General features: G+C 35.5%; 1 protein-coding gene across 16 annotated transcripts in view; it reads left to right on the top strand.

Moving 5' to 3' along the window:
- Positions 1-17186, top strand: part of ANKLE2 (ankyrin repeat and LEM domain containing 2) — a 165263-nt gene that overhangs the window by 121704 nt on the left and 26373 nt on the right. For 3 of the 16 annotated variants that reach the window (XR_015057853.1, XM_085880184.1, XM_085880174.1), the window contains one exon: positions 1885-1997. The exons of 12 other annotated variants lie outside the window; for them this stretch is intronic. Coding sequence is in view for 2 of the 4 variants with exons in the window: in XM_085880184.1 (XP_085736310.1) it covers positions 1885-1963 (79 nt within the window). In the remaining 2 variants the exon portion in view is untranslated. Of the gene's footprint in view, positions 1-1884; positions 1998-2480; positions 2536-17186 lie in introns of all 16 variants that reach the window. One more of the 16 variants, XR_015057855.1, reaches the window with a different exon arrangement.

The following is a 17186-nucleotide window of genomic DNA, read 5'->3' as shown; positions in this document are numbered from 1 at the left end:
ACATTCATTTTCATCATGTATATTCACAAAGAATAACTTGGAACTTGGTTATTGGTTTGAGTACTTTGTTGAGCAGAGATGAAATGACAAACTTCTCTTGATGCTCTTGTCTGACCACTTCCTCAGCCACATATCATTTTCAGATTGCAGTGAGTTGTTTTTTCATTGTTCAATTGATAACCATCAAAGTTTTCAGTCCATTCAAGGATATAAAAAAATTTTTCTTTACATCCTCCAACTTATTTGTCGTTAAATTTATCCGCTAATTTGTTTTATCTACTTTTACCCCGGTTATTTCTTCAATAAGACTTATTTGATATTTCTCAATTTCATCATGTTTCCCATTTAAATACCAAGGCTGATTACATCTCCACTCTTTGGTTTGGTTATTGCTTGGTTCTATCATTTATCAATCAGTAAAAGACGGCGGTAGTCCGTTAAAATCCCCAACCCAATATCTTACCACTTAAATATCTTAACACTTATACTTATAACCAGAAGAGAGATGATTGATTCCATTCTCTAAAATATATCTTTTATCATCAAAAACTCCTAATGCTTTCTTATTTACCTCTTCTGTATATAATTGATGTTTTTGACTTCTTATTGTATTCGTTTTTCTATCCTCTTCCCTCTTCAAGGTTAAACAGGTGTAATAATGTTTGAAGTTTATTGTTTCCTTGGTTATATTTTTCTTTATTCCCTTCAGCTTCTTATCACACCCTTCAATATTATTATTATCAATATACTTATAAGCATAAGACTTTGATCTTAATCCTATAAATTCACTTATTACCTTCCCTCCCAATTCATCTTTAAACTTATCAATAACGTTTTTATTAATTGATGAAAACAATATATCACCTGACTTATAATTACTTGAATCATATTCGTAGGGGTGCCAGAGCCCAGAAACTTGGAGAGGGGTAGTCATGAAAGAACATACTTTTGTCCAAGATGTTTATTGGTAGATTGGACCTTGGCGCACATGACTGGGGTGGCCTGCTCGGCCATCTCTCTTGCAAAAGTGCTCATCTGGCTCGATTTATCATGTGTCACCATGACGAAATTCGGCCCAAAAATTAGGGGTAGGGGAAATGGAATTCATTATTTGAACATGTTCCTATTGTTCTTTACCAACATTTTAGGTATCATAAGAAAGTGTTTGGGCTGGGCTACAATTTGGTAGGAGAAACATTTTGATGGGGTCACTGAGTGCAGGTTGAGGGGTCAAAAGGTCACGCTCGGAAGGGTCAGGTGAAAATCTAGGGGCCGTGGGTATAAATGGAACTGCTGTACCCAAACCAATAAATATAAATGAATGACACAAACACAAATTTAAGAGTAGTATATAACAAAGTTTTTGATAATCAAGCCATGTAAGGTGGACACAGAGAATTTGAGAATCAACCCCTTTATGTCTATGAGCATAATCGCAAAAATGGCAAAAGTCCGCTTTTTCTCATAAAAGTTATTATTCGCTAATTACTTGACCAAAACATGACTAGACATTGTCCGAAGGTATAAATTGACCAATTTCAACCTATTTACCCCTTTAGTTGCATATATTAACCCCTTCTGGATGTTTCATATTAACCCTTTGGGTACGTTTACTAATTTCTACCTCCTTGCTTTAGAGTAATGAAAAAATTCAACCCAAGCCCTTGGCAGTGCATAACACTGAAAGCTGTTTAGACATGGGGTTTAATAGATTTATTAACCAGCTTGTGAACTAGCTATTTTAGCTCCGACATCTGAGCTGTCCACCCTACAAATGGGGCATGATTTCCTTCACCTGTCTTCGAATTGCCTTTACTGTGATAAATGATTCTCGCTGGAATTGAACATGAACATCTCTTCCTCTGTCACCATTTTTCTCATTAGGCTCATCATCTTCTTCATCAAGATATTCCCATTCTTCAAGCTTGCCTTTGAGCTGTTTCACTTCAGACAAAACAGTTGACAGGGATAAACTAGAAGAACACACCAACCGTGAGGTACCCACCAGGGAAACAATGATGATCTTGTCACCAAAATAATTTTCTAATTGCCTTACCAGTTGGTTTGAACAATACTGTATTGCATGATTAACCTGTCTGTCCGACAACCCTTGCCTGACCATGTCACGCAATTGAGAAACAAAGAATACAGTATTCTCATTCAACAATTTGCCTTCAACTTTTGACACAGTTTCTTTAAATGCACGTTCATACTCATCAACTCTCTGCTCAGAATCAATTGGCTGATCTTGCTCAGTACTACTAGGCCTACTTTTCAACAAATATAATGTCAAGCATGATTTATGATAGCGAAAGTCATTGGCAATTAAGTCTGTACAACGTTCACCATGTCCCTGTATCATGTGAAGCATCGCAAAGTCATCCAACTCTTTTGCCTTTCTCAATATGGTGTCCTCCCGGTCTTTTGTTGTGACAAGGATCAGTTTGCGCTCGCCCTTTCTATCCCACTCCTTTCCACAGACGAAACATACCTTTGTGAATTCCCGTGTTGAATGTGAAGATCTGGTGACATGAGGTGCACATTGATTTTTGTCCTCAAGTTCATTATTTAATGTCTTGACACGTTTTTTTTGATCTACCGATTTCTTGTTCGTGTACGTATTGCGGCATTTTCGGTGGTATTTCGGCTGTTTCTCAAGAAATGTATCTCTGCAAATGACATCATCTCGGAGACGGTCAGCAATGTCATCATTGCGATGTCACTGCATACAACAGCGTGGCGTATCCATTGTCAGCTACTTGCTGCAAAGGGTCTGTAATCATCTTCTGACATTATACAGCAACCAAAGTCAGTTTTGGGAAATGATGGACTCTTCCTTTTTTTCCTGAACTGTAGCTCAGTGAGTTCTGCCATTGGTCGACTTTGAATGATCTAACTTGAGGCTGAAAGGCAAAGTGCAATGTGTCACATTTTGGTGAATTCCAATTGGTGTATAGAATATCAAGATTATAATCATAGCCAGTTAGACTTACATTTCAGCAGACAACATTATGGGGGGGGGGGGGGGAAGTCAACAATTCAAAATTTTATTCCATTATACCCATTTATTTACAGAGCATGATAACATATATTGGCCGACTACTAGTAACATAACAATGATGTTACAATTAACATCAGACATGGCAAGAGCAGACATTTTTTTCAGATAAACAATGAACTGAATGCCTCTTTCCGAATGAGCTTCCGTAGATTTCATGAAAAAAACACATGATTCATCAAGCCCAGATGTAGTCTACAATTAGCACAGCAAATCTATGATTACATGACTTCAATTTCTACTTTACATTTTGAGGCCAGCTGCATAATCTCCTTACATGCCTTAGGCCTACATGATCAGAGTTTGCAAGACCCTTGGGTGTTTGGTTATCTTGGCTTCAAGTTCAAAGTAAGAGATGACACGCTTGAAGGCCCAACATCTCTAATCTTTGCATCTAACTCAAGATTCTGATCATCTAACTCAAGATTCATGGTGTTTGTATTGTTAAACTAATTACCTTAAATTTCCTCTATTATTATGTATCATCAGTTCAATATCATTTTGATTATGTTATTGGATATGATGGATAAAAATCCTTCTGAATTTTCCTGTTGCATGGCTTAAGGTCATGAGGAGATCAATTTTACACCTCCAATTAATGAAGAGCTCTTTGTTTTAAAAAGTATGGTGTCTCATTGGGACAGCAAATTCTCACTTGGGTGAAAATGATATTGTAGGCATAAAACTTACCTTTAGCCAAAGAAAATGGTAAAATAGGTTGAAATTGATACCTTCTGACAATGTCTAGTCATGTTTGGTCAAGTAATTAGCGAATAATAACTTTTATGAGAAAAAGCCGACTTTTGCCATTTTTGCGATTCTGCTCATAGACATAAAGGGGTTAATTCTCAAATTCTCTGTATCCACCTAACATGGCTTGATTATCAAAAACTTTGTTATATACTACTCTTAAATCTGTGTTTGTCATTCATTTATATTTATTGGTTTGGGTACAGCAGTTCCATTTATACACACGGCCCCTAGATTTTCACCTGACCCTTCCGAGCGTGACCTTTTGACCCCTCAACCTGCACTCAGTGACCCCATCAAAATGTTTCTCCTACCAAATTGTAGCCCAGCCCAAACCCTTTCTTCTGATACCTAAAATGTTGGTTAACAACAATAGGAACATGTTCAAATAATGAATTCCATTTCTCCTACCCCTAATTTTTGGGCCGAATTTCGTCATGGTGACACATGATAAATCGAGCCAGATGAGCACTTTCGCAAGATAGTTGGCCGAGCAGGCCACCCCAGTCATGTGTGCCAAGGTCCAATCTACCAAAAAACATCTAGGACAAAAGTATGTTCTTTCATGACTACCTCAATCTCTTTTTAAGCACATTTCCGCAACTTGGCACCCCTACTATATATATATATATATATATATATATATATATATATATATATATATATATATATATATATATATATATATATATATATATATATATATATATATAATCAATCATATCCTCATATACATCACTTGTCTTAATTTCTAATATGAAACTATCTGTATCCATATATAACAATGATACATTATCCTTATACTTTGGTTTTTATATGCCCGATATATATCGGGGCGTATTATGTGATACCGGTCGTCTGTCTGTCTGTCTGTCCGCCCGTTCCTGTCCGCACTCTAACTCCCAAAGTTTTCAACTTTCACGTTTCATATTTGGTACATAGGTACAGATTGTGGAGACGGTGTGTCGCGACATACGTTCGTCATCTAAAGTGGTTCCCATGGCAACCAGGATGCTGTTTTCCATGTAGTAGCACAATTCTGTATATACCTTCTTGTTCTTCATAAATTGACGTGTTTGAATATATAATTGTGTGTGCGTGCATGCGTGCGCGCGTGTGTATGTGTCACAGAGACTTTTTTGGGCGTATATTGTGCTCACTTGCGCTCTTGTTAATTATTATAGTCATAGTTATACATGAACAACTTTGACAAGTCAAAAATTGATGTTCCTATATAAATAGGTTTATCCATTTCAATGCTCCTTTTTTTCAAATGAAGAGCACAAAAGTTTTCTGAAAACACCTTCCCTCGCTTAACTTTGAAGCCTGTTTCCAAGATGTCGTCAGTCTTATTTTTTGCCTATTCCTAACATTTTCCATAGTCTTTCCAAATACAGCATTATTCATTAATTTATAAAAGTCCTTCTCAAAATCTGTTTTTGCTTCGTTCTCCTTTTTGTATGAAAATCAATATACTTCTTTAACCAATGACTGTTTAAATTTCAAAATCCTAAGAATTTTCCTCACTCTCAACCCAGCAGATAAATATTGTCTCAATTTCCTTTGATGCAAAACTTAACTTTCTTTATCATTTAATGCAGTAAGTAGTTTTTCTATAGATTTACCTTCTATATTAAATGACTGTTGGTAATCACTTAACCATTCTTTTCTTGGACTTTCCTTATCAGGGGCATAAGATCGGTCTTTATCTTTGTTATGAAGTTCTTCTGGATATTTTAAATCAACCTCAAAATAATATCCAACTTCAGCTTCATCCAATTCTTTTTGAGAGGAGATAACAATGTCAAGTAATACTTTTTCATAATGTTTTTCTTTAACCCATTTAAGTTTTCCATAAGGTAAAGATTGAGACTTCGCCCACCCATACAAATTGTTTGCATCATAATACATCAGGTAAGAGTTGTCCTCATTCTTATTATAATCAGGAGGATATTTGTTATTTGCTTTAGTATATGAGGCCCCGCGAGGAGTGATGTAAGCGACATTTTTTAATGATATGATGATGATAGACTCGGATGATAGGGAAAGGGTTAAAATAGTGCTATATGGCATTAACTCCAAAATGGCCGATGTGTCCCTTACATCACTCCTCGTGGCACCTCATATCTCTTGGAACATAATTGAGATATTCCTCCTCTTTTAGCCTTCTCTATCATGAAAAGCATATCGATATCATGATTGATTCCAAATCCTGTTTTGTCATTTTTAACATGGCACTCCAAGCCGAACCCGGGGCTGTGTAATAGTGGGCAGGGTCTAATCCAAAATAATTTTTATGATGACAGACTGTTCTAAAAGTTTCAAACACATCAGTCAATAATAATACATCAGTTTTAAGATACAAATCATGATATTCTCCAAGATTCTTCATATGAAACTTCTCTCAAACCTTTTTAGCTTGTGTATAATCTCTATCGGAAATATGACTTTTATTCAACTTGCAATAGAAACTTTCCCTTGAAGGAAGTTGTGTTTCTTTAAACTTCTCAAATGAATCCATATAGTCATTCGGATATATTCCCTTTTGTGATAAGAGATCAATCTCTTCTTGATTTGAGAAATGTGATTTAACATTCGGTAAGTTTTTAATATTTGATGTTAAGTCAGATAATGGACTTGCCATAAACTTGAATGTGTCAAGAAATCTGATATGGGTTATGGGGGATGTATTAATTGTTTTTGTGAATGAGATGTATTTTTGATCTGTGTTCAGAATGGCAGAAATATCTCCAGATGTCTTTGAAAGTTCATTTATAAATAGATGTGTGTCATGGTGAGCGTTGTTGTGAAGAAAAACAGGAATAAAGTTTGCGAGCTTGTAATTAAGATTACAACGGGAATGAGTTGGACCACTATATTTAGCAGTAAGATGACAATGATCCCTAACTTTGACCTCTCCCTCAATTTTCTCCTCACAAATATGACAGATACTGTTCTTCCTAAATTCCTTTTTCTCTCCCTTTGTTAATGACATTGGTTGAAAGGTTTTAACTATTATTTGTCTTCGTCTTATAGTCTTTTTCCAATTGTCTTGCAAACTCCTCTGAAGCATCTTCTCCTCTATAAAGTTCTTACTTGTATTTATCACCAACAGATGATTTGATATAACAGAAACCGCAAGGAGTATGTTTTTGATATTTATTTGTGTATGATTAATTTGGATTTGGAGATACAGTATCTATCTTTTCAAGGATACTTTCAAAACATGCATATATCACAAATGGATGTTTGTTCGATTTGTTGTAATCTTTAAATGATATCTTCTTTCCTGGTTTTGGTATATTAATTACGGTTGATTTATGATTACTGCAGTATTTTGAATGTTGATTTAATCGTTCTTTCGTTTGAAAGAAGTTGAGACATCTCTTACAGGGATATATTTTATTTGTTCTTTTGAATACTTGTGAGGTGATTAGTCTTGATAAATTTTCGATAAAAGCATAATGTGAATTTTTCCCCGAACTATAACATGGAAGGTCAAGGTGTTTCATCATTTTTATAGTTATTTGAAATTTTTAATATTTGAACTTTGTTTGTATCCGTTAATCCAAACACATTAACAGATAGATTATTCATTTTCTAAAATTTACGAATATCTCTCAATGACATTGGAAAGCTTAAATCTTTAACATGTGGCGTATTCTCGTATTTCTTATAATGTTCAACCCTTTCAGGTTTCCATTGTGGAGGATGTAAGTGAGTAAGAACAGACCAGATAAAAATAAAAATGACCGTTTTTACAGCCATTTTTCCCTGCTGTGCAGGGGTTTGGCTTTTCCTTGAGGCAATGTTTTATGGCCGGATGCCCTTCCTGACGCCAACCCTGGTCGTCGGAAGGATGACAGGCTGAGTCAACCCCCTGGTGTTAATTCAGCAGCCAATGGGGCTTGAACTCAGGACCCTGGGATCCCAAGCCACCATCCTAACCACTAAGCCAACACCAGGCTTAAGAACAGACCAGAGAAAACCTTTATTATCTTTGTTTTGAATATTAACAACTGCTTTCTTAAGTTTTATCTCTTTTGGTAAATCAACATAAGAAGAAGCTTTAAGAGGATCTGATTTTAAAATGTGTATATCTAAAAAGATTATTTTTGTAATTGCAAATCCACGACCTACTGCAGTGTTATCAACATCTTGTTCTTGTCTCTGGAGTTCATCGTAAACATCACATCTCACAAAATCTTGAAATGATGTGATAAAGTGAGGGTTCGTCCTCATATGGGGAGTAGTTTCATCACCTTCTCTTACCACTTTCAATTTTACTCCTATATAAAACTTTAAAGTTTTCATTTCACTTAATGTGTTTTTAATTACAGTTTCAATACTTTGTTCAACCACATCAACTGCTTCAATGATTGAAGATGGTCTAGGGTCTTGAAAGCGAAACAATCTTATTTTTATATATCCTTTAAATGCCCCATCAGTGTTTTCAATAGAGAATTTAGTAGCCCCTTCCCTTTCTTCATTCTTCTTGTGTTTACATGATTGAAGGTGTCTACTATAATGTTTTTTTTTTTTTTAAAGAATATCAATATTACATCTATCATGTTTTGTTTCTTGTTCAAATGGTGATATTTGTCTGAAAAGATTGAATGTGTGTTTGTTTGTTTGAAGGTGTTTTTTTTAACATTTATATTAATGATTACAAACGTCACAGTACGTTGTATTCATCATATTTATATAGCAAAACTTTGCCGAAACTAAAATGTTCTTGATGAAAATTCCATTTAATTTAAACATGAATCTGTGCTTAAAACCATTTTATTCAACTTTTTTTACTTACTAAATACAATGATTTTTTTTTACTAAATACAATGACACAAAAGACAAGTTTAAACAATCTTTACATTTGTTAAAGATACTGAGAAATATGTTGAGGATGTAAAATTGAATAAAGATAAATATAACAACTATTGGATAAAAGCAGTTATTGAGAATAGTTTGTGTTCTTCAATTTCCCTCAGTGGAAGGGCTTTTAGTTTATCTGGAAGAACGTCAATTAAAGTAGCTCGAGCATAAGTTTCTCCTCTCCTTCTGGCAATATATTCAAAACGAGAAAAAGCAATGAAACAAGAAAAAGTATCAAAAAAGAAAAACATTATGGATGAAGCTTTAGAAAGAAAAGATAAGACCATATGCAATATGCAAGGAGAAATTTGTATTTTTTTCAACAACCCTAAAAATGTAAATCTTGATGAAATAAAGGGTGTTAATACATCAGGTGAAATGACATTTCGTTCAGTAGTAGTGAATGACCATTTTAAAATTACCTTTAATATGAGCCAAGATCCTCGTCCTCTTAATGATGACGTCATAAAAACGAATATGACGTCATTGTGATGTATCAGGTTTGCAATAAATTATCTGTGCTAATGCCCGGCTTGATTCCCGTAAACAAAATTCAAACAGCTTGCCTAGTTTCGGAGATAATGGTAGAGGCGATTTCCATTAGCGGCGATATTATGACGTCAACTTTTTTTCTAGGAAGAATTTCCAAAATCAGAGATGGTTACTGCCTGCGCGTGGGCTTTCTGCATATACATGGCAAGTTTCACGAAGATCCGATGAAAACTCTGGGTTGTGAAACAAAAAATGTCAAAAAATAGGAATGATGTCATAAAAATTGATATGACGTCAGTGATGCATCATATGTGTGGTAATTAATCTCTGCTAATGCCCTGTTCGATTCCCGCAAACAGAATTCAAAAAGCTTGCCAAGTTTGAGATAATTTTTTTGGCGATTTCCATTAGCGGAGATATTTTGACGTCATAACTTTTTCTAGGAGGAATTTTCAAAATCGGAGATGGTTACTGTCTGCGCAGGGTATTTTTACATATATATGCCAAATTTCAGGAAGTTTCGATGAAAACTGTAGGCTGTGAAACAAAAAAGTCCACAAGAACAACAACGTGAGTAAGACTTAGAGATCCTCCACAAGGATCTAAAAATGTCGTAGTTGAATCTGTTAATGAAAAAAAGTATAATCGATAGAAATGGTAATGTTTTTTCCACTAATTAAATATGTCATTATTCAACTGAAGATTTTGAAGATTATGAGAGCGATGATAGTATCTCTGTTTAAACAGAAGACAGTTATGATACCGAGAGTTTGTGTTCAAACGATAGTTATGAAAGTAGTTTTATGGGTAATTGTGAAAGCACCTATGAAAATACCGAAGATGAATTTTGTTTGAAGTCAAGTTTTACTTTGTAAATATGAATAGTATATGAGATCGTGAGCTGCTTGAATTCCCTGATTCTCCATATGACAAATTTGAGAATTGTCCTGCATGTGATAGGGTGGGATTAAACACAGAGTCAGAAGCCCGTAAACAATGTATATTCTGTGATTATCTTCCAATTAATGAAAATAAAAATATATAAAAAAAATGTGAAACATAACTGTTTCAAAATTACATCAAAAATGAATTACTTTACAAGATTAACAAGAGAAATGGATGTTAAGTACGAGAGTGATAACACACCTTTTCTGAAAAGAGAAGAGACCGAACAAATGCCGGTAATGTTTAACAATTTATATTATTAACAATTGTCATTTTCTGGGAAATATCAACACAAGATATTGTATAAATAAAATATTGGATTATCTTGAAATTAAACCTGACCTTAGGATAAAACATAGTGTTTCTAAAAAAAGCCAATAAAAAACTTAAATAACCTGTTTTCCAAATATATAAATGAATTATTTTTTACCCATTTGGGAAAATAAGATAAAATTTAACCACAAAAATCTTTCAAATTCATTAAGATGTCTCATCGTTGGTTCAAGTGGATGTGGAAAAGCCTGCCTGCTTTTAAAGATGCTACTTACTCCCAACTTTTTAGATTATGATAATTTAATAATTTTTACAAAGTCAAGTTTTCAACCTGAGTATCAACTACTCTCACAAGGTTTTAATGCAGGTCTTCAAAAAGAAGATTTAATCGGTTTATTTAAACTTCAAAACGAACTAAATGATTACACCATTGAAGATATAATACAACTATTTTGTGATACACAGAAATGTTTTAATAAATCAAAACCTATAACTTGTATTCTTAATGATAAAACAGATGATATATCTTCACCCCAAGATTTGGATAAATCAAAAAAGAACCTCGTTATCTTTGATGATTGTGTTAATGAGAGAAACCAAACAGAAATGGATAGCCACTACACAAGACGGATGCATTCTTCTTGTAATTGTATTTATTTGTCAATCATACATTTAACTCTCACGTCGCTCAATAAGAAACGATGCCAATACTTTCATTTTATTCAAGTTAAATTCAATAGATATAAACAATTTTTGGAGAGACAATTGTTCTACATTATGTCGTAAAAAAGAATTTGGGGATTATATGAAGCACACGACTGAATAATATAAATATATTGTTGTGAAACAAGATGAGATATTGAGGGATATATTTTTTGTTTTATAAACAATTACATATATAAATGGCAATTTGATATTTGACACTTTTGTAAACTTGAATATGCTCTTTCCAATGGTGAACGATTTGAAGTGGTATACCTTGTCATATATTTACAATCCTCACCTGAATTTTGGGGAAAAATGAAAATGTTCAATTTTGAGGGATCATGACTGTAATATGACTGATTAAGAAAAGTAAAAATGTATTTGAATACTACTACGATACAGTTCTTACAAGAAAAAAATTCAAGCTTCTGGGATGGGTCAATAAAAATATATGGGTTCTCAAAGTTGGGTCTTCATACAAAACCAACATTTTTTTTTTCTGGATTTCAACTGATCAGGTCATAAAATTTAAGAGAGGTATACTCAGTTTTATGTTTGTTTCTTACAGAGCAGTTATAGAAGAATAATCTCTGAAAATTTCAAGGCTCTAGCATTGATATTTAAAAAGTTGTGGGAGTTCAAAAGTAGACGTTCATTTTGTGATTCTCGCAACGACCATAAAAATAGGGCCACAACCACATTTTCAACCCTCAATATCTCGGAGTTCACTGCATCGATGGACCTAAAATTTTACGCAGCTTCATTTTGATACCTGGGAACTATTTTATGAAAGTTTAAAGTAAATCTGAGGGGTCAACTGGGAGGCCTCCGGTGATATGAGGTGGAATGACTCTATAGCAAAAAATATTAATATGAAAAAAGCTTATAAATTAATACATAATCCAAGCCCGACTGATGCGAATGACTTGGTGAGATTAAGTGATTTATCACAATATATATCCTGAAATAAAACAGTTTGTTTTGTTCAACAAGTAGAATTTACAACCACAACACCTGGTTCAACAAACCATACACCTTTTCTAAAATTCAATTATCTGCTTAGTATTGAATTTTATAAAGAAGGAAGTGTTGTTAATATGAGAATAGAGAAATGGAGGTATCATATGTGTGATTTCGGATATAATTGGTCTTTTTCATGAAACCTAGAAGACCTACACGATTTTAATCAGTCTCGTAAAGAAGAATATTATAATATAGTAAGAATATACAGGTACCGGGCGTAGTGGCATGTGCCTGTAATCCGGCGACTCAGAGGCTTGGGTTGGAGGATCGCTTGAGGACGGGAGCTCTGTTCTAGGCCACGCTATGATAGGGTCTAGGGCAGCCCGGAATCATGGCGAAACCCAATCCTTATCCCTGTGTCGTAAGAGGTGACCAGGGTAGCGTCAGGAAGGGCATCCGGCATAAAACCTGTGCCAAATCGGTATGCGGATGATAACGGATGATCCGCTGTGGCGACCCCTCACGGGAGCAGCCGAAAGACGAACAACAGTAAGAATATACAGGTGGAAATCTCATTTTGAAAAAGCTTGTACTAAGCGATGGACAAATGAACTTTTTAAAATTGTTGATGTAATTAGTACAGTTCCTTGGACTTAAAATTATGCGATTTTGAGGGGGAAGAGATTTTAGGTTCATTTTATTCACTGGAATTGCAAAAGACAAAGATAAATTGAAAAAAAAAATCAAAAATTGACTCCACCTCTTTTTTGACTCATCCCCTTTTTGACTCCACCCACACAAACCACACCCACACAAGCCCCACCCACATCCATCATTTCCACATGATTAGTGATTAGTTTATTTGTTCCCCACACACATGTTTATTGAATTAAAAAATTGCTCCACCCCTTTGTTTCCACCCACACAAGCCCCACCCACACAAGCCCCACCCACACAAGCCACACTCGCACAAGCTACACCCACACAAGCCCCACCCATACAAGCCCCATCCATTCAACCCTCCCCTTCCCCTTGTGTGCCCACAACTTTGACCCACCACCACTCCTCATCCTACCCCCACCCTTCCACACACACACACACACACACACACACACACACACACACACACACACACACACACACACACACACACACACACACACACACACAGGGGAGCAGGTGGGATGAGGGGGAGTGGTGGGTCGTTGGAGGAGCGCACCTATCCCCCAACCCTAATCATAAACCCCCCTCGTCCCTCCCTTTACACCTCCTTTATTATTTTCTTGTAATTAAGAATTAAATAATTGTAAGCAAAACAAATATAATTAAATAAGATTGAAAACATTGAACAAAATCTTCTTTTCCAGTCGTCTGAAGCTTTGTCATTTTGAAACTCGATCATCATATTCTATTTAAAACAAAAAGAGAAAAGCCATTAGGGTATATAAAGATGATTATATAATGATATTAATAAAACAATAAATAAATTAAGAAAAAACATTACCTCCACAAGATTGATTTTTGTGCCAGGTACAACCAGACAGGCGTTTAAACTGAAAAAAAAAATTGAAAATGAGTTAACACTTCATGGTTCAAAACAAACAAAAATTAACACCAAAAGAGAAAAAGAGAGAGAGACAGAGACAGAGACAGAGACAGAGACAGAGGGAGACAGACGGGAATAATTTCTCACCTTTCTTTTGACTTATCCAACATCACGGGGTGTGAAAGATCTTCCATCAACCGAGACATGATGTCATTTAATTCGCTTCGAAATGATTGAAGATCGATAAGGATTTCATTCATATTTTGCCATTCTTCATGATATTCGTTGGCTTCATTTTAAATATCAGTAATCAACGATGTTGTTATTGGGGACAACCTGTCAAAAAAAACCCCAAAACAATAATTATTGGTTGTATCTTGATTTAATCCTGTATAAAACAACAAATAATGAATTGGTTTAAGGATCTCACCTCTCCTCTTGTGAAAAGATCGATCTGCAAGGTCGGAGAACTCCTCTGAACACTCCATTTTTGAAAGAAACATGCCAAAGTTCACGTTTGGCAATAAATCGGACGAGTTGATGACAAAACGGAAAATGTTAAGACAATAGGTTTTTCGGGTGTGTCTCATAAAGCAAATGACCGGGCTTTTGGGGCTTGGTTTGGGCTTTTGGAGGGAGCTAACTCAGCCAAGCTAACTCATTTTAACACAAAATAAAACAGCTTGCTTCAAATGATTTTGAGAAGAACTTTCATAAAATCATAAATAATGTTGAATTTGGAAAGACAATGAAAAATATAAGGAATCGATAAAATGATGTGGCTCAGGAGGTGCACAAACAATAGCATTAAGAGAAGTTTATCATTTAATCTTTGCTCAATAAAGATACTTAAACCAAGAACTAAGTTCCAAGTTATTATTTGTGGATTTTCTCGATGGAAATGAATGTTAGAAGAAAATTAAGTTATTCGCAAAAGTAGAACGTGGACAGTTATTCGTTGATTCGCTCTGAGTATCATGAAAATATGAAAGGACTGTGACGATGCTGGGGGGAAGAAGTGCTTAAATCAGTGTCTCAATTTTTCATTTGTATGCATGGGAGGGAAGGGGATAGGTGGGGAGGAAGTGAGCCTCCCATTTTGAGCTTTTTGGGCTTGGGTCAGATGGTTTTTACATTTTTTCCCATTCATTTGAATGGGCGTCCCAGAAGCAACCTTTATCATCTACTTACACATATATATATATATATATATATATATATATATATATATATATATATATATATATATATGAGGCCCCACGAGGAGGAGTGATGTAAGCGACATTTTTTAATGATATGATGATGATAGGCTCTGATGATAGGGTAAGGGTTACAATAGTGCGATATGGAATTAACTCCAAAATGGCCGATGTGTCCTTTGCATCACTCCTCGCGGCGCCTCATATGTCCATATATATATATATACACACATGTATATGTATATGTATATGTATATGTATATATATATATGTATATATATATATATATATATATATATATATATATATATATATATATATATATATAATGTCCATATATATATATATATATATACAAATATAATGAATTGGTTTCATGATCTCACCTCTCCTCTTTTGAAAAGATCAATCTGCAAGGTCGGAGAACTCCTCTGAACACTCCATTTTTGAAAGAAGCATGCCAAAGTTCACGTTTGGCAATAAATCGGACGAGTTGATGACAAAATGGAAAATGTTAAGACAATAGGTTTTTCGGGTGTGTCTCATAAAGGAAATGACCGGGCTTTTGGGGCTTGGTTCGGGCTTTTGGGGGGAGCTAACTCAACATATATATATATATATATATATATATATATATATATATATATATATATATATATATATATATATATATATATATATATATATATATATATATATATATATATATATACATACATATATATATACAGTTGGGAGAACAAGTATTTGATACACTGCCGATTTTGCAGGTTTTCCCACTTACAAAGCACGTAGAGGTCTGTAATTTTTTTTTATCATGGTACACTTCAACTGTGAAAGACGGAATCTAAAACAAAAATCCTGAAAATCACATTGTATGATTTTTAAAAAATAATTAATTTGCATTTTATTGCATGAAATAAGTATTTGATCACCTACCAACCAGAAAGAATTCCAGCTCTCACAGACCTGTTAGTTTTGTCTTTAAGAAGCCCTCCCATTCTCCACTCATTACCTGTATTAACTGCACCTGTTTGAACTCGTTATCTGCAAAAAAGACAGCGGTCCACACTCAATCAATCGGACTCCAACCTCTCTACAATGGGCAAGACCAGAGAGCTGTCTAAGGACATCAGGGACAAAATTGTAGACTTGCACAAGGCTGGGATGGGCTACAGGACAATAGGCAAGCAGCTTGGTGAGAAGGCAACAACTGTTGGCGCAAATATTAGAAAATGGAAGAAGTTCAAGATAACAGTCAATCTCCCTCGGTCTGGGGCTCCATGCAAGATCTCACCTCCTGGAGCCTCAATGATCATGAGAAAGGTGAGGGATCAGCCCAGAACTACACGGCAGGACCTGGTCAATGACCTGAAGAGAGCTGGGACCACAGTATCAAAGAAAACCATAAGTAACACACTACGCCATCATGGATTAAAATCCTGCAGCACACGCAAGGTCCCTCTGCTCAAGCCAGCACATGTCCAGGCCCGTCTGAAGTTTGCCATTGACCATCTGGATGATCCAGAGGAGGAATGGGAGAAGGTCATGTGGTCTGATGAGACCAAAATTGAGCTTTTTGGTTTAAACTCCACTCGCCGTGTTTGGAGGAAGAAGAAGGATGAGTACAACCCCAAGAACACCATCCCAACCGTGAAGCATGGAGGTGGAAACATCATTCTTTGGGGATGCTTTTCTGCAAAGGGGACAGGACGACTGCACCGTATTGAGGGGAGCATGGATGGGGCCATGTATCACGAGATCTTGGCCAACAACCTCCTTCCCTCAACAAGAGCATTGAAGATGGGGCGTGGCTGGGTCTTCCAGCATGACAAAGACCCGAAACACACAGCCAGGGCAACTCAGGAGTGGCTCCGTAAGAAGCATCTCAAGGTCCTGGAGTGGCCTTGCCATTCTCCAGACCTGAACCCAATAGAAAATCTTTGGAGGGAGCTGAAAGTCTGTGTTGCCCAGCGACAGCCCCGAAACCTGAAGCATCTGGAGAAGATCTGTTATATGTCCATATATATATATATATATATATATATATATATATATATATATATATATATATATATATATATATATATATATATTAGGGTGGTCCATGATCAATATGAAAAATATAATGTTGTCTGAATGTTCCTTCCACATGGCTTGTTTTTGTTCACTATGATATACTTATTTGCCTGTGAATTGTTGTAGTCCTACAGTAACATTTAGCGGTCGCTCAAAGATGAGGATTTTTGGCTGATGAGTGAAATTTGCGTAATTTTGAGATGGTTTGTTGGTACTCCTGCTTTCCCCCCCCCCCCCTGCCAAACCAGCAGCGTGGTCGTGCTTCCGTTACAGCGATGGAAGGGGGTGGCAGCATGAGCGGGAA

The sequence above is a fragment of the Eptatretus burgeri genome, chromosome 4, assembly GCF_056783735.1.
Source record: "Eptatretus burgeri isolate ZD-2024b chromosome 4, Ebu_testis_v1, whole genome shotgun sequence".
Taxonomy (NCBI): Eukaryota; Metazoa; Chordata; class Myxini; order Myxiniformes; family Myxinidae; genus Eptatretus; species Eptatretus burgeri.
Note: the sequence above shows the minus strand (reverse complement) of the source record. Positions and strands in the feature narration are given on the sequence as shown.